This window comes from Penicillium nucicola (genome assembly GCF_028828085.1).
Source record: "Penicillium nucicola strain IBT 29836 chromosome Unknown utg000006l, whole genome shotgun sequence".
In the NCBI taxonomy this organism is placed as follows: domain Eukaryota; kingdom Fungi; phylum Ascomycota; class Eurotiomycetes; order Eurotiales; family Aspergillaceae; genus Penicillium; species Penicillium nucicola.
The window spans coordinates 1,236,631-1,260,650 of NW_026643130.1; the positions used below are offsets into that span (position 1 = coordinate 1,236,631).

General features: G+C 50.0%; 5 protein-coding genes across 5 annotated transcripts; 2 read left to right on the forward strand and 3 right to left on the reverse strand.

The window, feature by feature from the left end:
- Window positions 1–1,626: 1,626 nt before the first annotated feature.
- Window positions 1,627–4,161, reverse strand: N7511_006478 (uncharacterized protein; the record flags this gene model as incomplete). The annotated part of the gene is made up of 1 exon (XM_057128855.1): window positions 1,627–4,161. One exon carries the CDS (start codon window positions 4,159–4,161, stop codon window positions 1,627–1,629), a length of 2,535 nt encoding a protein of 844 aa, XP_056983411.1.
- A 682-nt stretch (window positions 4,162–4,843) lies between these two features.
- N7511_006479 (NPA1/URB1 family protein) lies at window positions 4,844–8,329 on the reverse strand (the record flags this gene model as incomplete). The annotated part of the gene is made up of 3 exons (XM_057128856.1): window positions 4,844–5,167; window positions 5,229–8,131; window positions 8,185–8,329. 3 exons carry the CDS (start codon window positions 8,327–8,329, stop codon window positions 4,844–4,846), a joined length of 3,372 nt encoding a protein of 1,123 aa, XP_056983412.1.
- Window positions 8,330–8,761: 432 nt separating this feature from the next.
- N7511_006480 (MCM DNA helicase complex subunit MCM6) lies at window positions 8,762–11,682 on the reverse strand (the record flags this gene model as incomplete). Its single annotated transcript, XM_057128857.1, has 2 exons — window positions 8,762–8,878; window positions 8,938–11,682. The coding sequence occupies 2 exons, from the start codon at window positions 11,680–11,682 to the stop codon at window positions 8,762–8,764; spliced, it is 2,862 nt and encodes a 953-aa protein (XP_056983413.1).
- A 2,295-nt stretch (window positions 11,683–13,977) lies between these two features.
- Window positions 13,978–15,702, forward strand: N7511_006481 (uncharacterized protein; the record flags this gene model as incomplete). The annotated part of the gene is made up of 3 exons (XM_057128858.1): window positions 13,978–14,062; window positions 14,116–14,468; window positions 14,560–15,702. 3 exons carry the CDS (start codon window positions 13,978–13,980, stop codon window positions 15,700–15,702), a joined length of 1,581 nt encoding a protein of 526 aa, XP_056983414.1.
- A 1,593-nt stretch (window positions 15,703–17,295) lies between these two features.
- Window positions 17,296–20,079, forward strand: N7511_006482 (uncharacterized protein; the record flags this gene model as incomplete). The annotated part of the gene is made up of 3 exons (XM_057128859.1): window positions 17,296–17,334; window positions 17,391–19,188; window positions 19,244–20,079. 3 exons carry the CDS (start codon window positions 17,296–17,298, stop codon window positions 20,077–20,079), a joined length of 2,673 nt encoding a protein of 890 aa, XP_056983415.1.
- Between the last annotated feature and the right edge of the window lie 3,941 nt (window positions 20,080–24,020).

A 24,020-nucleotide genomic window follows, 5' to 3' on the forward strand; every position in this document is an offset into this window, starting at 1 on the left:
GGCACCACATTGACAACTTTTACGGATCACCACTTTACATACTCATTGGTGAAATATCTTATTAAGTGAAAGTCTGGTTCGAGGAAAGGTATGGGATAGGCTAAGCCTGCTTTACTATATACTGCCTGTACATGACTAGTACACGAGGTTCAGTGAGTGATATCCTAATGCGGGCAAAGTTCATCACGTGGATGATAGAGCCCTTATATAACAACCATTTGATTTCAATAGACCGTGATACATAGTGATTAACAATAAAAAACAAATGTTATTAATCCTTGAAATTGTTTGTCTAAAGCGAAAAATTATGTATATTCCATCAAAAATTTGTAAACTACAGATTAAAAAGCATTGTAATGTTACTCGATCAAACAAACATACATAAGTTACTTCCTCGGGAACCCTGCATGTTTCAATTGAGCACCTTGTGCATAGTCTGTTTCTACTCGTGGTACACTGCAGACTACCGTTTCTTGCACTTCTGAAGGCTCTACCTTACTGCTTTGCTAGCGTCCAGGCTACCCACAACGCTGTTTACATGACTGTTTCCAATGTTACAGTCACTCTTGACTCCTCTGAGTTTAATGTTTGGATCAATATTGATTGACAGAACCGCTCATATTTGTGTAAAATAAGGATATAACTGTTCTTTCGTGACCTTCGTATTACAAGATGAAGAACAACACGTCAAAGGCCGTGACCTATGACCCAATGACCAATGACATTAAAAACACCAGATGAATAGAGAGAAAAGTCGGCCTGAGAAAAATGTGCTTCTGTCGTTGGAGACCCGTGCATGACACATTCCTGCCTCTGAAGTATATCGGAAAAGACCTGCAGTATTTTCTCTGAAAAGCTGCCTGGCAAGCGTCTGTCCCATAATCAACGTTAAACTTGGGATAGACTTATCTAAACAAAGAACTACGTAAGCTAGTTAGTCGAAGAATCCCGACCTACTGTAAACTACGGTCACGCTACAACAACAATCAAATCGAAATCTCGACCAAGCAATAGATAGATTTGATGAAGACCATCATCTATGGGAAGGAACGCGGAGATCTACCGGAGACCAGCCAAGGCCGGAAGCCCCAAAGACCATAGATAATAGATTTATCAACCAATCCACCGAAAGCTTCATCGACACATTTCCATAACCGCAATGAGAAGGGGAGACGGTCATAATCATTCATTCCATATAGCCAGCACACAACGAGAACGCACGCGCCCTTTTAGAGGCTTCAAGAACACCGAATAAGAAACAAGAGAACCCTGTGAACAATGCAGAAGAAAATCACAAGGGAGCCAAAGCCAACGCAGCAAAGGCTTAAACGCGGGGGTAGGGTGGGAAACAGTTATCAGACATGGGCATCGACGTGCCGAAGAGATCAGCAAATACACAAGGAGAGAAGGGGACGACGGGGCATGATCATGAAACGGACGTTTTTTGATCTCAAATAGAGGGTGTGCGTTCTGTGTGGTTCTGGTGGGCGTAGATGAGAAACAGAGATCTTGAGTAGGTGGTTACATTGACTTTAGCAAAAACTGGCGCAGGTAAAAATAAAATTGCGGATGTGGCAGTGGATGGGTAATGTAAATGTAGTCAAGGTGTTTCTACGACGTCACCGTCTACCTGAATGGGCCGGGGCCGACCATGCCGCCGCGGGGGTCACCACCGTTGGGTTGGCCGAACATGTCAAGCAGGTGTCGGGACGAAGGGGGGCCTTGCGGTCCTAAGTTTCCTGGGCCGAAAGGTCCCTGACCTCCAGGCCCAAGTCCCATCATGGCTTCTGGGTTGGGTGGCATAGGAGGGAAGCCGGGGGGAGGACCGTTCATGTATCCTGGAGGAGGCATCATGCCAGGAGGTGGGCCACGAGGGAAGGCTTGCCGCTCGTTGAGCGGAGGTGCGTTACCGGGCATAGGGAGCATGCCAGGTGGGAAGTTGGGGTTCATGCCACGACCAGGAGTGGGAATGCCGGGAGGTGGACCCATGGGGCTTGGTACGTTGCCCTGGTGCGGACCGGGCTGACCAGTCCACCCAGGAGGAGGCAGATGGTCCAGCCCCGGGGGTCGTGGCAGACCCATGGGGGGACCCTGCGGAGGCCGTGAGCCACCGGGGGTAATAGGGCCACCAGGAGTCATAGGGCCTTGATTACCCTGGGGGAAGGGCATATCATCAAAGTAGCCCATGGGTGGGCCGTTGGCAGGTCGGCGGCGAAGTTGCTCGCTATCTGGGCGCTGCATGTTCGCAATCGCCGGGTCATCGAGAAAGCTTGGGGTCTTCTGTGAAGGAAGACCAGGGGGTGGTCGTGGCATGCCTTCAGGCATCAGACCCGGAGGAGGAGCAATGCCAGCCCCAGGAGTTTGCTGGGATGGGTTTCCGACTGGCGATGGGCCGACTCGAACCTGCTGCATCAAGCGAAGCAAGTGTGCTCTCTCCATTGACTGGGGATCCTTGGAACCGGCCTGAGATAGAGGAATCTCTGGCCCAGAGCCCATGAAGTCCATTTGGTGATGAGGATCCCTGGAGGGAGGTGACATAGCCATGGCAGCTCGTTGCTGCTCTGCCTGCAACGAGGGATGTCTCGGTTGAGAATGAGGTGCCTGCTGAGGTGTAGAGTTTCCTGAACGTTGACCTCCAAGCATCTGCAAAATGCGCTGGAAACCTTCTTGGTCGGCACTGTGAGAAGGGAGAGGCATGCTCTCGGGTGCCGGCGGGGGAGCCTGTATCTGTGCTGGCTGAGGGGGGAAGTAGAGCTCAGCTGCAGGCTCCCTGGCAGGACTTTCGGGCATAGGGCTGAACAAGCCAGCGAATCGAGATGACTTTCCAGGCTTTCCGGGGAAGGGGAAGGGATCCTTCTTAGCCATCGACTCGGCAGAGTTCGGAGTGCTGACCTCGGGGGCCTGAGCTGGAGCTGGAGCTTGGTACTGTTGCTTGGCGTCTCCCAAGAGACCGAAGAAGCGTTCCATAGAATTGTCCGACATGGAAGGAGTGCCTGAATTACTGAAAATCTCACCATCAGTACGGTGGGTTTCTGTCTTGTGCTCAGCATGCGCTTCTCTCTTCTCCTCTGTCTGCGGAGGACCTTGAGAAGCTCCTCCCGATCCAGCCTTCATACGCTCCTTCCAGCGCTCAAAGTCCTCCTGGGTATGTGCTCGTCGCGGCTCGTTGTCATTGGTATCCAACCATTCAGGCTCTGTTTCAAGTTTAGCACCGCGGTTCCACTCGCGCTCAGTGCCATGACGGGTTTGGTTCTGGCGCCATTCTCGGTTGCGCAGAGGTGGTTTGTCTTCGTCGAGCTCGGTGCCCTCGTGGTTATTGCTGTTACTGTTGGGGTTGTTCTCATCGCGGAACCAGCTTCCTTCGTATTTGGATCGTGGGGTCTGTCCATCTTTGCGCGGGGGGAATCTGCCATCCTTCTGGGGGGTTCGTTCAGCATTGAGATCCCGAGGGCCTTCTTTGCTTTCCCATCTGTCGAATTCGCCGTTTCGTCTCGGCTTGCGTTCCTGTTCTTCTGGACCAAATGTGCGACGCGGGCGCCCAGCATTCCAGTCTTCTCTCTCTCCGCGCCGGCCATTCAGTGGCGCCGGCTTGACCTCTCGTCCAGCAAAATCTTTATCTGTGGCATCGCGGTCCTTGAAGAACCGATCTCGGAAGTTGAATTTTTCATTCTTCTCATCCACTTCGAGTTGCCGAACTGGTCGTTCCGGGGTCAAGTCGAAGGAGCCTTTTCCACCAATTCGGGATGAAGCGAACGCAGTCTTGGGAGGGCCAAGTACAATATCCTCTGCGAATACATCGGATGAGTGATGTGGTCCAAAGGGAAAATGATTACGACGCCAGTGTTCGATAAGGGAAAGACTCGTACCTGAATTGGATCCTCGGGAGATATGTTTCGCTTCGAAGAAGCTGGGCCGGCGGCCTGTGCCGGTTTCATTGGGGTTTTGGGGGTCACGGGGGGTTTGCTGCTTGCGCTGCGTTGGTTGGTCTGGTGGCCTGGATAGTACGGTCAGTCTCGATGTGGACGGTGCGGGACGAGCTGAGGAATTGGGAGCAGCGGTCACATACATCCATTCTTCAATCGGAGGTAGTCCGGTGGGCTTGACGACAAGGGGAGATTCTCGAAGCCATATCAGCTCGGCGATCTCATACCGTCGCGCCATGACGGCTCTGTCGTGGTGTGCGTGTGTGGGCTTTCTTCGCGATTATGATGCGTTCATTGGTTCGAGAAAAATAAGATGCTGTAGCAGATTGTGAGGTAGGGTTAAGGTAATCAAAGGATTAGGAAGATCTGAATGGGAGCAGGGCGGCGTAGATGGTTGTATTTGGGAAAAGAGGTTCGGATGAGGAGAAGCCCACAAGCCACCTTGTGGCGATGGCGGTGTCTGAGGCGGAGCTCGGGTGTGAACCTTGCACTGTCAACCACTTTCCCTTGAGCTTGTTTATCAGATCGGAGGTATTTAGATGAAACAGGGATTCGAAATGCGGTGAACAGGGTATTTGAAGGGAAAGAAAAGCAGAGGTGCCCAGCGTGGGATTTTGGTGGGATACTCCAAAAGGGGAAAACCACCAGTTGCGCTTTTCAGCTCACTGCATCGATATGAGTCGTCCCGAGGCTACAGCGACATCGTTGCCTGTTCACTCAAATATTGCAGCATATCTTTTATTTTTTTTTATTCACTGTAAAAAAAAAAGGGCATCACTACATATGCCTATTGGACTTCCTAGCTAGCTGATGTATGACGACAAACCACTACCTTACTGCAGGACCGAACATGAAATCAAACGCTGAGATTCCTTATGGTGCTATGCAAACAATCTATTATTTTACAGGACTTCCAAGTCCTATGCCTGTCCCTGAATACCATCAATGACTCGTCCAAGAGTCCCGTTACTCCAGCTATCCACACGCTCCCGATCACAAGTCTTATACAGTGATGACGCAAGGGCAGAGAGCAGGGGAACATCCTTTGCACTGGCTTCGGCAGCTTGAATCTGGATCCAGCTGATGACACCGGAGCGGGTGATCAGGGTAGTGCTACCGCCGACTTGGGCTGCACGGTAGATGATGTGCAGGATCTTGCGTTGAGCAGCTGGGCCGAGAGTGGGGGACTGGTAAAGGGAAAGAATGCGCTCAAAGACATTTGCACGTCTGTATACTTCCATATCCTGTAGACTATGTATTAGCTGGTGTCTCTCTTGTATAAAGGACTGTTTTTAGGTGACTTACAGCCTCGGTGCGGAGTGCCTTGATAAAGAGACCAAGCAACCAGTCAATCTCATCGAAATAGCCGTCATCCAATTCAGGCTCATGGAGCAGAATCTTGTCGACCCAGTATGTGGGGATTTTCTCGACTTCCCATGATGGTGCTTTCTGCAAGAACTTGTTGACTTTGCCGTAGACCTTGTGGAGAGGGTTTGTGAGAACCGCAAGGCAGTTTGCAGCGCATTCGCCAACAATCCAAGGAACGGGCTTCTCCATGCCAATGGTGTTGACCGTCTCGAGAAGCTCTCCAGTCAGTGTGTACACCGTGCGCCATTCTGCGTACTTCGATTCCTTGAGCTTCGCCATAAAGCGCACGATGTTAGCAAATGCCTGTCGTCGGACTTCTTCGTGCTGGGAGCAGAGGCAGAGAATCAATTCGGCGATGCGGCCTTGTTCCACGGCTTGTTCGACTTCTTCTCTTTCCCACTTGTTCAAGGCATTGTGGGTGGTGCCTTCAGTGGGCAGGAATCCGAAGATCTCGTCGAGGTCGACGCTAGGAGCCTTGGTAGTTGATGGCACACTGGAGCCGGCGTCAATTTCCATCTTGTCTTCCGTATCGGCATCCTCTGCGCCTTTCAGAGATTTCTTAAGAAGCGACTTGACCTTCTTGGTCTCGGTTGCTTCAATCAACGCGTCCCGAGCAGCCTTAAGTACCTTGATGCTTTCACCAGCTTGTTTGAGGTTGCTCAGAAGGCTTGCAACCCATGACCCAACGGCAACTTCGATGGACTCATCTCCATTCTTAACAAGGAATGGCCATTGTTCAACAATAACAGCCACAAGAGCGCTGGCAGATTCCGATTCATCCTTGGAAAGCGATACAAGCATATCAATATAGTGGACAGGCTTCTTAGCAACACGAGAAACACAGTTGTCAAAGAAGACCAATTGATGATGCAGAGCCTCAGGCTCCGAGTTCTCAAGACTTGACAGAACAGACGCGAATGCATGTGGGGAGCTTTGCAAGATAGAATTCTCAAACAAAACAGTCTTCAACAGGGTAGATATGCGTCGCGAAGAGTCTTTATCCGCAGTATCCATGAGAACCTTCAAAATCGAGGTGAAGGGTGAATATTGCATGTTGGCGGGTTTTTGCCACCAACGCAGTGAAGCAGATTGCTGAGCGATCTGAAGAAGACTCTGGAGTTGACTCAAAAGGGACTCAGAGTCGTCTGCGCTAACATCTTTGTCTTCCAATCGTTTTAGAACATCCACCAGAACCAGAGAGACGTCAAAGTTCTCCTCCAGGGCAATATCTGGCATCACTTCGTAGTAGCATGTCAGGAGCTCGGCAACCGCCTCCTGCTGCAAGAGGTCCTCCTTAGCAGTTCGTCGGAAGAGAACAACGACATCCTTAATAGAGGGACAGCGGCGAGAAAACTCCGCGAGCAACTTGGAAGAGGCCTGATTCCAGAAAAGCTGCCCCTGGCCATGTTCTCCCTGCCAAATTTTCAGAACAGTCCGCAACTTGGTGAATGCGAGTGTCAGAATCCGGACGGCGAAAAGCGTAATGATCTCGGCATTTTGGTTCAGGCAGCGGGTCATGATCTTCTGACTGAGAGGACGAGGGATGATGTTTTCAATGGCAATTGACACTGGTGGGGGCAGAATGGGCAGCTTATCCTTCCAACCACAGTTTGCCGGAACCGGCAATTGAACAGTCGAGAAGAGGAAGGCAGACTCAGCCATCCACGAAGGCGAGGCTTTCGGGTCCGAAATGAACATAGTCTTTCTGGTGAAGTAATCGGCAATGAGTTCTGGTGCAACCTTGAAGATCGTAATCAACAATTCAATCTGGAGACTATCCACATCGGGACGAAGACACTGAATTAGGAAAGAAAGAGAGCCGTTTCGCACGGGGACAGACTCTCTGTACTTGTCCACATAGATTGGGGAATCAAGACCCAATTCAATGCTTGCATCGTCGTCAGCGGGCAGAGTCTCAGGGTCAGTTCCAGTCGGGTACCAGCCTGTCTCAGGCAAAAGCACACCAAGTCCGGCAGTCTTGCAGATGTTCATCATAATGCGGTGAATCTCATTGGCAATGGAGACTCCATCGGGGTTGGGCTCATCTGATTCACGGTCATAGCCGTACAGGGTGACCAATCGTTCCAGGTTGTGGCGGTTAAAGAACTTGCTCTTCGACTTCCGGGATAGTCCGGCGTCTTGCACGACATCCCTTTCAATGGCTTTGAGGATCTCCATCACAGTTTCACGAGAATCTTTTCGAATATGTTCAAGGAAGGACCGAGTGATCTTGTGCTGCTCAATGATATCGCCCTTCTCGGATGCATGCTGCACCCTCAAGTTCGCAAGCAAATATCGCTGAGCATTGCGCCTGAGTGTTGACTTGTTAGACTCATCCTCACTTTCCTGTGCTTTGTTTGGAATCAAAAAGACCTCCATTCGCTTGAAAGTAATGTAACGGCGAAGGTACAGCTGGCGCGCCACTGCGCCTCCATCGAAGGTCACGATCTCAGTGAGCAAACGAAGACAAGGAGAGATCAGGTGCTCCTTTGTCTTTGTTGCCGTCAATCCGCGATTGAACAATCGCAGCTGGTCTTTCTGCAGGAGATGTTTGCATAGGGCGATTCCGAAATCCCGGAATTCCAGTTCTGAGGAGATGGTCTTGAGGAAAATGGCGAGAACGGAAGGCACATTGGTCAACAGGGGCTCGTTGTTATTGCCATCGCCAAAGGCCCAAGATGCAATGAGATCTGGGAAGCAGACAGCAGTCTCATCTTCTTTTGTGGGGGTACTGATTTGCTTGTCGCAATAAGACTTGAGGACGCGCAGTTTCTGCGCTTTATCATGGTCCTTTTCTGTTTGTCGGATTGAAACCAAAAACTCTTTGAACTTGACAATGCCTGGAATCACGTCAACTTGTCTGTAGGTCCCTGCAGTTGCTTGTCTGGCTCACCTTGCCTCGCCAACGGGGCATTCTGCTGGACGGCCAACAGCTCACGGAGCTGGGCAGCGGATGTAATGTTAATTTGTTCAGCTGGTTTCGGGTCATCAAGCTTTCTTCTCTTAGCCCGAGAGGGATGCTCCATGACGTGCGACATGATTGATGAGTTGCAGTGTTGTATTTTTTTTTATCTTTAGGTCGATGCTATCGAGATTTCAGGGATGTTGATTGGCCAAATGCACTCCGCAATGCCGAAATCAGTAGCTCACCGCCTGAATTTGCCGAGCTAATATAACTTACCGCTTTGGTGTCTCCACAGTGGTTATCAAATCGAGCCTCCGAGTCCAAAGGGTTCTGTTCATTTACAATGGTTGGGTCAAAAGAATTTGAATATATAATTGAATATCATTCATGTCCTATTAAAAAGCATAAGACGAAAGAAAACGGATATCATCACTCATAACCCCTTGCTCCTTGTATTTAACCCGTTGAAAATGCTAAACCACGATCAAGCACCATAAGACAGACTGCATAGAAGAAGAAACACGTAACCAGCCCTCGAGATGAAAGCAGAGTAGAATATCTGTGCTTACATTTCCTCGAAGGCACAGTCAGGGTGCATGACATAAAGGACCTTGCCCTCGTCTTGCTGAGGTGTAGGATCGTCCATGAGGCCGGATCCAGAGATGCGCAGCAGAAGTTTGTCCTAGAGAACCATTAAATTAGTGATTGTGCGTCATAGGATGATGCAAACGTGGGACTTACCTTGACCATACGCTTCATGACCTTAACAGCCAACTCGCGCTCACGCTCCAAGTCTTCGGCCGTGTTCAATTCGCCTTCAATCTGCTCCAGGTACCAAAGTACTAGATCTTCTTGCTCGACACCTTCGCCGGAGTTCACTTCGTCTTCGTGTACACGTCTCACAATCTTGTTTAGGATCTTGGCATACTTGTCGTAGGTGATCTTGGTCTTTTGACGCTCGGGCTGGGCGGGGGCTTGGGGAGCTTCGAGATCGCGCATGGGGCTGTCGCCTTCGTTATCACCGTCTCCCATCTCGTGGTCGTCATCGGCGTTATTTGTGCCACCAGGCACTTCCTCGTCCATCTCAACATCATCCTTCTCGACGGTCACGATACTCTGTCGGAGGAGATCGTAGGCTTCGATGACGAACTTGGGTACAATTTCTTCAACACAATTGGCCTTAGCGACGGCCTCTGACAAGCGAATCAGAGATTCGAGCTGACGGACTGTAATACGGTAAGAAGAGCGACCGATGCCACCTTGGGCATCGTTGGTGCGTAGCTCCTTGTACTTCTCAACCAGGAGAGTCTTTGCTTCATCGGTGAAAACAGGGCGGAATGTGCGTGCGAAGCGGATGTAGCGTTGCAGCTGTTCGGTGCTCAACTCAGGCTCGACAGCCTCATCACGGTTCATATGAACATTGACAATGTGTTCGGCTAAGTTGCGGTCAACGGATTCCTTGGGGTCATCGCGGATGACAAAGAACACATCGAAACGACTCATAATAGGGGCACTGAAGTTCAAATTGTTGCGAAGGGTTTGCTTGGGATCGTAACGACCACCAACGGGGTTGGCAGCCGCGAGAATAGATGCGCGGGCATTCAGGGTGGTGTGAATACCAGCCTTGGCGATAGAGATGGTCTGCTGTTCCATGGCTTCGTGAATGGCGACTTGGTCGTGGATATCCATCTTGTCAAACTCGTCAATGGCACAAATACCACCACCGTTTGCAAGCATCAGGGCACCAGCTTCAATTGTGAATTCTCCTGTCTCGGCATCCTTCACGACGGAAGCAGTCAAACCAGCAGCGGAAGAAGCTTTACCACTGGTGTAGACTGCGCGGGGGTGCAACGAGCAAATATACTTCAAGAACTGACTCTTACTGGTGGAGGGATCACCGACAATACAGATGTTGATATCACCACGAAGTTGTAGGCTCTCAGCCTCTGTTGATTTGGCAACACCGCCAATTAATTGCAAAAGGAGACCCTTTTTAATCTGGCGATGGCCCCAAATCATCGGTGCGATCGAGTCCACCAACCGAGAGTAAATGTATTCTGAGTGCACAAGCTGCTTGAGGTCTTGCACCTCAGCAGGCGTGAGACTTTGCAGGAAAGCTTCTTGGGCAGATTCATCACCGGGATCAGCCTCCTGGTTCTGGTTCAAGGAAGCCAAGATGTTGTTCGACTGGCCACTCAATTGCTGTTCCGGTTTCTGTCCGGGGGTAGTAGTGTCGGGGGTGACCATGCAAGAAAGGAAGGCCAGACGATAGGTCAAATCGCGGACTCCTAGGGACTTCAATCCGGAGACGCCGCCTCCGCCAACCTCGTTGCCTCGGAAAGAACCGTTGTCACGGACTGCTTCAGGACGAACACCGGGAAGACCAAGTTGACTGACATCGGGGACGACGATCAAGGTACCCGTGAAGATGCAGCGTTCACCGGCCTTGGCACGGTCAACCATCTCACCACGCAAGATCACATCCATTGTCCGTGGCATGCTTCCAGTAGGGATCTCGTGTGATGATTCTTGGAGCTTGACCTTCTGCCAATCAACGAACGTACTCTTTCCGATATCCAGGCGCCATCCCACGCGGTTACCACAGGTGTTATTTGGACATTCTGTTGGCTCTGTGTACTTGAAGGTCTGCTCGACATTCGGGACAACAGTTTTGCAACCCTCACAAATAAATGTTCCGAGTGACAATTCCGGTCTAATTTCTGAGGTTCTTGTGACAGTACCCGAGATAGACAATAATTTTCCAATCTGGTTTGTCCGAAGCTGTCGCAGTCTGGAAACCAATGGCAAGTTGTAAAATGCAAGGGCAAACAGCTTGTCGGTCTGCTGGTGACGGGTTTTTTCGCGGATTTGACGCTCGAGGTCGGGGTTGTCAGAAACGCCTGCATATGCGGAGGCAACGGAAGTGCTGGCTTGCGACGAAGCGCTAGCGGTCAATCGGTGGGAGACAAAATATTCTGGTTCGTACTTGGCGATGAGGTTGTGGAGCGCCTTGGTGAGGAAGGGTTGGAATCGGTAGTATTGTGTGGCGATGGCATCTGCAAGGATAGGATTCTCCCAGGATGTGAGGTGGGTGAAATCGACATAGAGAGTCGATAGCTCAAATTTCTTCATGCCCTTGATCTGCGCAATGTAGTAGTTTTTGCTGAGAACCTGTCCCGACGAGGGGGGCGCTGATGATGGAGGCTCATCCACGAATGTCTCCAGCAGCTCCTCGAAATTCTGCTGAACCTTCTCTCCTGCTTCGTCGATTACGGGTGGGGGGCCAGGGGCATAGGGGTTTCGAAGACGGCTGACTGCTGAGTTGCCAGCTCCCACGACACGGTCATCAGGGAAAGCATTCATATCACTCATTGGACCATTGCTCTCCGAGCGCCGAGAGCTAGGGAGGTTATCGGATTGGAAGTTCTCACGAGCAGGGCCAGAGCCCAGCTCGGACTGGATCACAGCATCAAATAGCGAAGACATGACAGAGGGCGAGCGGCCTAAATGGGGCCGGTTGAAAGGGGGTATCAAGCTCTCACGTCTGAAATTTGAATGTGGAGAGGTGATAGCGCGGACTTGGTGGGATTGCTATCATAGTTTTTCGCGGGTCTCCTTAGGCAACGCGCGACGCGAACGCGTAAACGGCAGAACAATTAATCCGCCCCGACGCGTTAAGTGGTTTTATTACATAAGGATGACTTCAATGCAGGTATTATGTAATTATTATGTAAGGTCAGTCCCTGAAGTTAAAATTCAGGCAAAGCCCCGTGGCCCACGGCCCCCGCGGAAATTTGAATCTATACCCCATTGCCGCTGATTTGAGAGAATTCTTCTGGTTGGTGTGCAATCTAAAGACAAATTAATCCCCCTCACCGCTAGATGTGTCATCCCTAGAAAGGGTAACGTTAACTATTCAGACTATAAGCTATGCCAAAGAGATATATTACTCTTTGGGCCGATCGTCAAGCATACATGACTACAGTTTGCTACCATGAGGGTTGTAGATCATGGTAAAACAAGCATCCAGGAACCAACCAGTCAGATGTCAAAACATCATATGCAATATAGTAATTTGCGTGAAAGAAACTGTATCAACTCATTGTAATGCCTCTTGCTTTGTGGCTATCAAACCCGTATTGGATCCTGCAGCAATCTCAAGTCAGCTCGCGATTGCCGCCCAATTCGGATATACATGCATCTGCCGTAGTACCCCTACACTACTGTACACATCCCGGCGAAGGATCTGCAGACGGGTGAGAGAAAAAGGCCCCTACAGTGGGCCCAAGGACTATGGTGACGTTTCAAATTGCTCTTGTCAATCCAGCCGTGTCTTGCTCCAACACCTCGGCAAACCCGGCAATTCCAATTCAATCCTGTTGAGCCCTATATTATTGATTGGTAAATTAGCGGAGAAGAGTCTCGCACGAGAGCTTGGCATCAGATTCGGCTCTCTGTATGGTTGATGAGTGGTCTGTCCTAAACTCAATAGTCGGTTGTGGCTGAGCTGATGGATCTTAAGCCGGATCTAGCTCCTTGCGTGCTTCAGTCTGGCAGATGAAATCCGAACCCGATGTCTCCCTCGGCACTGGGAGTCAACAACGTGGCACGGCTCCATTATGGTCGTTGTGAATTGAACCATTGGTTTAGAGGCAAGTGGAGAGATCTTGGCATCGTGATCGTGAAGAACTCGCTGTGGAGTTAAAAAGGGTTGACGGGGTTTGCGCGAATTTGCAATACCGTGAGTGGCGAGGGGCGAGTGAAACCACTTCGATTATAGTAATGCTATCGAGAGATATCATCTTATTAGGCTTGATAGTGCTGCCAAGGGGTTGTATCCTCTTGTGTCAGTTGACTTGGAACCTTCTTAAGGTATGTGATAGTAATCCATTTATATACTAGTAGGGGCATTCAACTCAATCTACGGAGCCTAAAGGAGAAAACACTTTGATTGGAAGGAGAAGGCGCCAAGGTTGCATACGACAAGTCACTAGTGTAGCCACTTAGTATCATCGTGTTAAGTCTTTATTACCGCCGCCTCAAGCTTGGCATCTGCGTTTCATGCAGCTGACTCCCTGGTACCTTTGACAGCCAGGGTTGAGAATGGCTCGTTTAGAAAGATATCAATCTCGTATTCTGACTTGCAGCATCCAACCCACAGAATGAGATGTATCCAACCAGCCCTGGAGGCAAACAAGGAGGGAACAGGCTGATGTAGTCGACCACGCAGACCTATGTCCCAATCGGGTAATAGTAGATACTGCTTACTTAATATGGCCCCCCTCCACCCGAGCTGGGAATGGTCGGATCTCCGTCCCATCCAGGAAAGTGGCTGCGTTTGGAGAGCCCATTTGCTTGGTTTCTTCAACGTCTACTCTGCCACTGCACCTGATCCGAGAGTCTTCCCGTATGGGTCTATCTCGGCCCACAAGGATCTCGCTGTCTGCCGGTTCAAAATCCCCCTCTCCCCCAACACCTGCAGCTGCATTTAAGTCTTATATCATATGTCATTTCCCCCTCGGGGATTTCCTTCCCCCCCTCGCTTTGCATTACAAAGTATGTATAATTACCTTTTTTGGCTTTTAGGGCCACATCCTTCCTTCCGAAACCCTTCCTTGATAGTCTGACCTCTGACCCTGTGACCTTATAGGACGTGCATCTTGCGATGGTTTCTTCCGAATCCCGCGTCCTTGACTGGAGGAATTTTGTTGATCGTCGGTTCGGCATGCACCTGTGATAAATTGCACGTCGAAGGAAGTCTTCTATCTCCCGCATCTCGACATGTCTGGGAACGAGGAGCCGTTGGTGAAATCAACACTGGCCTCGAGTGCTGTCCCTCCGGGCCAGCCTGAGGCGGAAGCTTCGGGTATGCTCTTCTTTGCTTTTTCTCGCACGAGAGAAACGAGAGCACGTCACAAGTGGCTAACGCAGATATCTTCATTTTAGCAACCTCTGGCAATGGCTCTCAACCTTCCAAAGCGGGACGCCGACGACGCGCCCCCGACTTGAAGAACAAACCACCCAAAAGTCAGCATTTTTACTTTGTCGACTCGAATTCGTCTTCTAAGGAAAAGCGCGCCCATGTTATGCGTCATCATGTGCAAGAGAAAAGAAAGCAGCGCAAGATGTCGCATGGCTCTGCGGAACAAGCTTCCGGTGGCATCGCATGGCCCGTGAAGGCAGATGCAGGACTTATGGCCGATACTGAATCAGATGCGTCCTCGACTGCACTTGAGCCTTCTTCCGACAGTCAATTTTCGGTATGGGAATATGTTTCCTCCCGTTGCTCCCAGTGAAGGTTGTGTCAGCCTAGCTGTGGGATTAGATATCAATGATGGAGATGGATACTGATGTGATGTGCAGCAACTTCAAATTAGATTCTCCAATGTGAAACCGCCCTCACAGCCTCTACCACTACACATTGGTTCGCCTATCACAATACTCGATGCTTCTCGAAAAGATCCATTCGACAGTCTCCCGGTGGAATATGACCCTGAGGATCTTGAATTGGCCGACTTTTGGACAAGCAAGTTAACATATTGGTCCGGACAAAACCTCTATTTAAAGAACCAGATATTTCGAACGGCAATGGGAAACCCTCTCTCATTCAAAGCGGTCATCCTTGCATACTGCGCGCGGTGGAAAGCACAACTATACGGCATGACCGACAGCTTGGAAATACAGCGTCACGTCGGTCAAGCGACCCAACTCATTGAAGAGGCAACCTCGGGCTCCATGAAAGCAAAGCCGGATGATCTTGCCATGGCATGGGCTGGAATGGCCTTGCACGAGGAACGATTTGGAAGTAAACAGAAAGCGCAAGGGCATATTGATCAAGCCGTTCAACTTATGCGGCCACGAACTGGAAGCAACCCGCCCGTGGAAACGTTCATACACTACGTCCGATACATTACAACCCCCGAAACCCCCAAGATCACCTTGCCCGAGCAGAACTGGCTACTCACGTTTCTCCGTGGCGCCGAAGACCTAATGCAACTGCAAAGTACCCCCGAATACCTCTCCGAAGCCCCTCACCGACTCAAAGCATTCCAAATGGAGAGCCCACTCTTCTCTCTCCTGTCCAGCGGGCCGCGTCCCTCCCAGGTCCCGCAGGCCTGGCGCATCTATGTGGTTCGCGACGCACAAACACAAGAGGTCAGTCGCACCGCCGCCCTCATCTATATCACTGCGGCACTGTGGTACTTGCAAGATTCCTCCGATAAAGCCAATCGGTTCCTGGCACAGGTGTGCGCCATGGTGAGACAACATCACCTGGACCAGGATCCTGCTTGCGAAACGCTCCTCTGGTTACTGCTGGAGGAAGGGTATGATTCCGATTTACGGGACCCCGAACGCGTTTGGTCGACAGGCGAGTTGCTCCGATGTCACAAGCAACTCCGACCGGACCTTCAATTCCAATTTAACGAGATCCTCATGAGTCTCCTCTCGCTGCACACACCTATCCGGGGGGTGAAGGTCTTTGAAGAGGAGCTCCATAGCCCATAATATGCAATAATTATTATATTTTTCAACTGTGTGTTTTTTTTTTTTTTTTCCTACATTTTATCTTTCCTATTTTCCATTTTTTTCTACCGTATTTTCAATGTGATATCACCCAGCCCAGTGGGTTTCTGGGAAAGTGTAATCGTCATAGAGACCACGGGCTCGGGAGTGGAACCATGGGCAGTTTGCTTGTAACCTCGGGCGAGCACAGAGATCAATTCTGTTCTTGGGCATTGGAAGACCGCGAACATTGGTTCTTCCGAAACTAGTCCACCGCAAACATGATGGAACCCTCCGACAGGGAAATCCCTTCAAATCCCCAACATTGAACGTGTGCGATCGCCGATCTCCATTAGATATGGACACTAACTGACTATTCTAACGACTGATTGGACTATATCCATGACTCGATGCCCATGGTTCATGCGCATTCCGCCGACCACAGTATGTAGTAGATTCCCCGATCCCTCCCCCCCTTTTCAGTGGTGGCGCGAATATGCAGCCCTGTTATGATCTGGGGTGAAGGGGGTGGAATGGAAGAGACCTGAGAAATGCACCGAAAAAAAAGAGAAGAAGAAGAGAAAAAGGAAAAAAAAGCGACACGATGTGTGCACATGTGAGGGCCATACCTTTGAAAGGACCCGATCTGCCAATCTCGGCTCAGATCCTCAATAGTGCAACCCACTAGCTACTGTTAGCGGCCCAGCTATTGCAAATTCGTCGTTGATCCTTGCTCTGGGACTGACCTTGTACAGTCTACACTGTATGATAGACCGCATAATTGAGCTGGCAACCTTAATTGTCATGTCCCAGGAATTCCACCATGCGCGTCTTCCGTACTCTTTGCCGTGCTAATATGCTCCCGAATGCTGCTATCTGGGTGTCTTTTCCGACGAGAACTTACCTCTGCTGGTGGAGTCATGACCCCTGGATTCTCCATGGGACTGATCGAACCGACGATGAAAATACAGTAGGTGTGAAACAGAGGACGTTTGTGCTCCTTGCGTAACCATGCAACATCCCTGCTGGCCAATCGTCATGATCGACGGGGTGAAGTGTCCAATAGCTTGGAGATAGCTGTGTGGCTGGAGATGTGGCGGTCGGTCTTCTCCGATCCGCAGAAAGGGGGCTGGGAGAGATGAAAGTGTGCAATATCTCCAGGCACTCTCAAATCATGCAAGAGAGGGGAAATGGAGTCATTGACTCGAGGAACCAAGCTCTCACAGGTCGCATCTCTCCATTTCAAGTCCCAAGTCTGGATGCAGTCGCCACCAGGAGTGGAGGTCCGAGAGAGTAACGCTAGAGTAATTTGGTCGTCAGCGCCTACTCTAACTGAAAATAGTGTAAAAATCACAGGGAAAAATGAGGGAAAAAAAGAGAAAAAAAAATGACTAGACCCCCCTGGTAAGAGAGATGCTCCAATTACGTAGACTGGAAGATCGATCGTAAAACATGCCCCTCTCGCAACCTTATCCTTCCTCTCTTTTTCTCTTCTTTCCTGTTCACACCTGGGGAGACTCAACCCCCTTCGACATACAGTAGCGATTACCTGTGAACATATTATCTACCCTTTCCACATCGACTTCATTCTTCACAATGGCCGACGTCGGCGTTCACCGACTGATGGCTCGCGCGGTTCGTGGTACCTAGTCGCAACAGCTGAAAGCTTGTTTACTGACAAAATCACCCAGGATGACCCGTCGTCAACGTCGCCTTCAGCTTCAGGCTTGGTGACGACCCTCGTCCCGGCCCTGATCTCGTTCGTCGTGATGGTGGTGCTGTTCATTATCCTGCGAAAGACCAATCGCAGAATGTACATGCCCCGAACCTACATTGGCTACCTGCGCGGCTGGGAGCGCACCCCCGACACCCCGACTGGCTTGGTGGATTGGATCAAGGCCATGTACAAGCTCCCGGATACATACGTCCTGCAGCACCACTCGATGGACGCGTATCTGCTGCTGCGATTCCTGAAGATGTGCTCCATGTTGCTGTTTGTCGGCTGTTGCATGACCTTCCCGGTGCTCTGGCCTGTCAATGCCACTGGCGGGGGTGGCCAGACGCAGTTGAACTTGCTGTCGATTTCCAACATTGGCGAGAACTCGTATGGCCGCTACTTTGCGCACTGCTTTATTTCGTGGATCTTTGTTGCGTTTGTCTTCTTCCTGATTACGCGCGAGCACATCTTCTATATCAACTTGCGCCAGGCGTACCTCTTCTCTCCGGCCTATGCCAATCGCATTTCTTCCCGCACCGTGTTGTTCACTGCGGTCACGTCCGATCTCTTGGATAAGGAGAAGGTTCGCATCACTTTCGGCCGCGACAAGGTTAAGAATGTGTGGATTGCTTCTGATACCAAGGAGCTTGAGGAGAAGGTCAAGGATCGTGATAGCGCTGCGATGAAGCTCGAGGGCGCCGAGACTAAGCTCATTGTCATGGCCAACAAGGCCCGTAACAAGGCTTTGAAGAAGCAGGGCTCGGCCGAAACCCCTGAGACGGACATTGGTGATGGCCAGTTCGATGATGAGTCTGGCTCTGTCGCTGCTCGCTGGGTTCAGGCCAAGGACCGCCCCACTCACCGTCTCAAGATGCTCATTGGCAAGAAGGTTGACACGATTAACTGGTGCCGTGCCGAAATTGAGCGTCTCACCCCTGAAATTGAGGAACTGCAGGCTAAGCACCGTGCTGGTGACGTCAAGTTGGTCTCATCGATCTTTGTTGAATTCCACCACCAGGCCGATGCCCAGGCCTCTTATCAGTCTGTCGCGCACCACCTCCCCCTGCACATGAGCCCTCGCTACATCGGTTTGGATCCTTCTCAGGTCATCTGGGCCAACCTTCGCATCAAGTGGTGGGAGCGCCTCGGTCGTCACGCCGCTACTATTGCCTTTGTGTGTGCTTTGATCATCTTCTGGGCCATTCCTACTGCTGCTGTTGGTGCCATCTCCAACATTAACGCTTTGATCGACAAGGTTCACTTCTTGAGCTTCATCAACGATGTCCCCTCATGGATCAAGGGTGTTATTACCGGTCTTTTGCCCGTTGTCCTGATGTCTATCTTGATGGCTCTGGTTCCTATCATTCTTCGCCTGATGGCCAAGTGGGGTGGTGCTCCTAGTGCTGCCGCCGTCGAATTGACTGTTCAGAACTGGTTCTTCGCTTTCCAGGTTGTGCAGGTCTTCCTGGTGATTACTCTGGCCTCTGCCGCCACCAGTGTGGTGACGTCTATCATCAACGACCCTTCTTCGGCTCCCTCGCTGCTGGCCAACAAAATTCCTCTCTCGGCCAACTTCTACATTTCCTACATTATCCTCCAAGGATTGTCGTTCAGTTCCGGTGCTTTGCTCCAGATTGTTCCTCTGATCCTTTCCAAGGTTCTGGGCAAGTTCTTGGATAGCACTCCCCGTAAAATCTATACCCGTTGGGCGAACTTGGCTGGTCTCGGATGGGGTACCGTCTACCCTGCCGTCACTTTGCTGACTGTGGTTGGTAAGTGTAACCCACATGACTGTATGGTTTTGAGCCATTGCTGACTTCTTCGCAGCCATTACCTACTCTTGCATCGCCCCATTGGTCATGGGCTTCGGCACTATTGGTCTGTACCTCTTCTACTTCGCGTACCGGTACAACTTCCTGTACGTGTCGAACGCAAACATCGACACTCAGGGTAGATGTTACACCCGTGGTCTGCAGCACCTCACCGTTGGCTGCTACCTTCTGATGGTCTGTCTGATCGGTCTGTTCGCCATGGCCTCCGGTGCCAACCAGATTGCCGTCGGTCCTCTGATTCTGGAGATTATCTTCCTTGTCTTTGTCATCCTATACCACATTTCGATGAACGGCGCCATGGAGCCCCTCCTGAACTACCTACCCAAGAACCTCGAGGCTGAAGAGGAGGCTCTCCTTGCTGCTGAGAAGAGCAACTTCAAGTCTGATGAACAGTCCGACGACATGCGTGCCCCCACCGGCTCTACTGTGGCTGTCCCCGACAACGGTGTTGGCAACGTCGACTCGGCTGAGAAGGGTCTGACCGGAACCCCATCCACCCCTCCCAAGGCCAACATCTTCACCAAGTTTTTCCAACCGGGTCGGTACAACAGCTACCACGAACTGCGCAAGCTGGTTCCCACCTCGGAACACATGCCCACTTACTCCGCAGAAGCCGAGCGTGATGCCTATAGCCATCCCTCCATCTCTTCCCAGGCTCCTCTCCTTTGGATTCCCCGTGATTCTCTCGGTATCAGTAGCCAGGAAGTCGCCCACACAATGCGCGTCATTCCCATCACAGACGACGAGTCCTGGCTCGATGAGAACTGCAAGATCCAATGGAACATCGAGAAGGGCGAGCCCCCCATCTACGAGGAGAAGATCGCCTACTAAGTGCATCCCTCTCGATCAACGTCGTCTTTCGTCAATCGATATGTCAATTCGAGTCACGGGACCTGCCTAAACATATACAAACCGGCAGATCCCAACTCAATCCTGGTCAACTGTGATACCCAACCGGTCGTCTAACAACCGATCGGCTCTAATCGGGGCCTTTTTTTTTTCTTCCTTCCTTTCCTATCTGTCTCTTTATGTCTATTTCCACCTCTATGTCCATGTCCATGTCCATGTTCATGTCTATCTGGATTATGTAGGATCGCCCTGGGAGTCCCCATCTACATCTACATCTTCATATACTGTATATTTACTCGTGTGAACCCGTACACGTACATGTTATATGGACTTGTAGGTAAGATGTGTACCTCCGACCATCCTATTCCCCCTTTCTTTTCTCTAATCTTAAATGTTAATTGGTGGTGTGATGATCACGCGTCATGTCGATATTTTGTATGTTGCGACTTGTGATGTCCGCCATGAAATTGGAAATCCTTTTTTTGCCTCTCTAATGCTTTATGATGTCTTCGAAGGCTCTTGCGTTGGTGTTGGACTTGTATTTTTCTTCTACCGAGGAGGTTTCATCTCTGAATGGTTGTTTTGTTTCTTGGATTTGGATGGTTGTTTATAGTGAGGTACTGTAACTTGCAAGTTAATATAACATGGGTCATCAATGTGTTCTCATTGTTGATATTTATCCTATAGTATCATCACTCCTTGTTGGATTTTTTAGATATATGGTGTTTCATCAGCATTGTCGACTCAGGCACCTGGTTATGGATGTGCCTTGTTTCCTGAGGCTTCTGATCTAGTAAATGTGTTTATGGTTTGACTACCATGGGATATACATAATGCCAACGAGTTTATCTCAGCTGTGCACTGTACAATGCAACAACTCTCTAACAAGACACTGTAACGTTATGTGCCTCCATCTCCGATCAAACTAAAACCAAAGTAAAACCACCTCTAACAGAGATCAAACACAAAAAGCTAATCGAGCAGCCCACGTGACCCACGTACTTTTGTCCAGCCGGGGTGAATTTAGTCTCACACCTCAACCCCGGTTCACGTTTCCTGCCCCAAGTTCATGTATCAAACACAAACACCTCCCAACACCCATCTGATCCATCATCCACGGCAAATTCTGCCAGCTCAGCGGATGTGGTCATCACCTTAGAACCTCCCGCATACAGTAGAATGCATGCACTTCCACATTGCGTTCTTGCAAGCGACATCACCCCAGATCGAGTAATATCATATCAATACGACATGTGCATGGATCACGTATCCGCCCTCTGTATCGAATACGCCCACAAAACACTTTTGTACTGTATTCCGCCCGACGTAATATTTCACGTACTGTATTGGGTGAAAATGGATATTACCCCAGCCTGGATCTCCCACTTGAAACAAGGGTAGAGACAGACGGACGGACTATGGTAGACACAAGACCTACAGTATGGTCTATTCCCTGCATTCCATATTTCATTTTTTCATTTCTCATATATCAAATCATATCAAATCAAATCACTCTCCTATTTGAAATACACAGACTGCAGTGCAGTATGCTATAGTATTGACTTACAGTATATCCCCCCTTTTCTCACTCAACTCAAGTCCTCCGTACTCCGTAATCGCACACGAACTGATTGTATAATGTATTGAACGATCAAATCCTGCCAGAGCCCTCGACCCTCCTGCCTAGCCAGGCAAGAGCCCAACCATCTATTTCTGCCAAAATCCTGTTCACATCCTGGCACTGGCATTAGCACCACGGCAGATAAAGACTCATCCTTGCTCGGTGCTTGGCAATTGGCGTACCCCTTGTCACCTGTCATTTGTGGCTAGCGGGGGTGGGGGGTGTAATTTACATGGTCTTCCAAGGTTGTACGCTTAAACGCTTACTGTGTCAACTGTCCAGTCACCAGGTTTCCCACTCTGCCATTGCTGCTCTTTTGGCTTGCTCCACTGGGACGGGAGGAAAGCTAAGGACCCTCAATAATTTACTGGTAGAAATAGAGTATCGTCGCCCGTTCTATACTGTACTCTCTGATCAGGACTCTCTCATCGCTGTCACCACCATCACCACCATCACCATGGTGTACCCCTCCAAACTGCTGCATGGTACTTTAGCCCGGAAGATACAGGAGCTTTTCTCCGGTCCTCCAGAAAAGGAATCAAAACGCGACTCCACCTCAGCCGAGCCACATACTGTAAAGTACTGTACTTGTACAGTAGGGGGTCGATCATTAGGGGGGGGTGGGGGGTTCTACCGTTAATCCATGGCTTGTGTGTGCTCTATATACAGTGTACTGTAGTATTTCTCTTTCTACGGAGCTTCTCTGCAAATCCGACTCCACAAAATAAGTTAAAGTGAATCCATTGACAGCCCAAGTCCAAGCCAACCCTTTAATCTACTCAAGGTTCAGACTAAGAGGTCGCTTAAGTTACATGGGCCTTCAGCTGAGACGCCGACCGTGTCTCAAAGGTACGAGAGCCGCGATGACATACGGTCCTATCTTATACTATCCTGTATACCGTATAGCTGGAGCAAACCATGGAACTTAGTTAACGTTAACGTTAAGTTAAACTGAAGTTTTACCGCGATACGAGACCTGGGTAAGTTACTGTTACTATTACCGTTACAGTTACAAAAGCGACATGCTCTCTCTGCCATTTCATAGGCTCACATCTAATGAATGTCATCCATGATCGACCAAACCTGCCAGTGTCTAGACCACCACGTATTCGTCCTGGTACATATTCAAGAGGCGTTCCCGATATGGCTACCGATGATGCATGCCGTGTCTTGGAAGGAGGTTCTCTCTATCGCACAGTAACTCCCATTCCTGTGCGATAGAGAGAACTGCGCATCCCGCGCTCTGTCTGAAAAAAAAAAAAAAAAAAAAAAAACCATGGCTGCCTTTTCTTGACAGTTGGAATATCTCGCGTAAGTTAAGTTAATTGTCTGTTGGTCATGTCTAAAATAGCCCAGTAACAGTAGCAGTACTGTAGCAGACCAAACTGCACAAAGGTAAGGAATCCAGCGCCAATAAGAAACCACAGAAACCCAAGTGACAGTGGAGAAGAGGGATCTGAGCCGCAATCAATTCGAGAATGGTAGTTCACATAGAGGGTCAGATTTAATCTGCAGCAAGTTAGCTGTTTTCCGCCCTGTTTCCTGACCTTGCTTTTCGCTCTTTCCCCCGTAGAAAGCGGCAGTAAGCGTTACCCTGGTAGCGTAGCCACTAGCCTAGTGGACGTGGCGTATATGCAAATGATTAGTTTTTTATTTTTGTTCTTAGCGGCGCTAGCTCTCTGGCCCGACTATTTACCTATTGAGGAAGGTTGGGTATGAAGCGAAAGCGATTGCGACCCCCCTCGTGCCAGTGCCAGTGCAAATACTACTGTACACGGTATTCTCCTGTACCCACTCGAAATGTCGATCAGCTGCTACGGGTGGTGATTCGCTCGCTGGGCAAATTGGCCAGCGAAGACTTGCAGGATACTTTGCTTGTCATTGCCTGTCAAAGTGGGCAGACGGGGATAGGGGTCAACGGTCGTGCATGGGGATGGGGGCCGTGACCGAGCCAAGTTTGTGTCAGGAATGACGGAGAGCCAATGAGACTGGTGTTTTTAGATTGTAGATGAAGCGGTGGAACTTGGTCAAATCACTACTGTACGGATTGTCGGGGCTGTTACGCCTCCGACTGTAGGACTAGTCCTTTGTGGAGACTACTTGGACGCCCATCTCGAAGTCCGAGATCTTGATATTGAGTCATTGAAATGTGGTAGGTTGATAAGAATCAGTCAAATTTTCGGCCAAATATTTACTGCAATATGGCTTGGTATTGTTAAGCAAGCCCCAAAGTCCGTTAGGTTGAATAGAACCAGAAAACAGTGTCCAAAACATAAATAGATGACAGTTCAGATAAAAACGC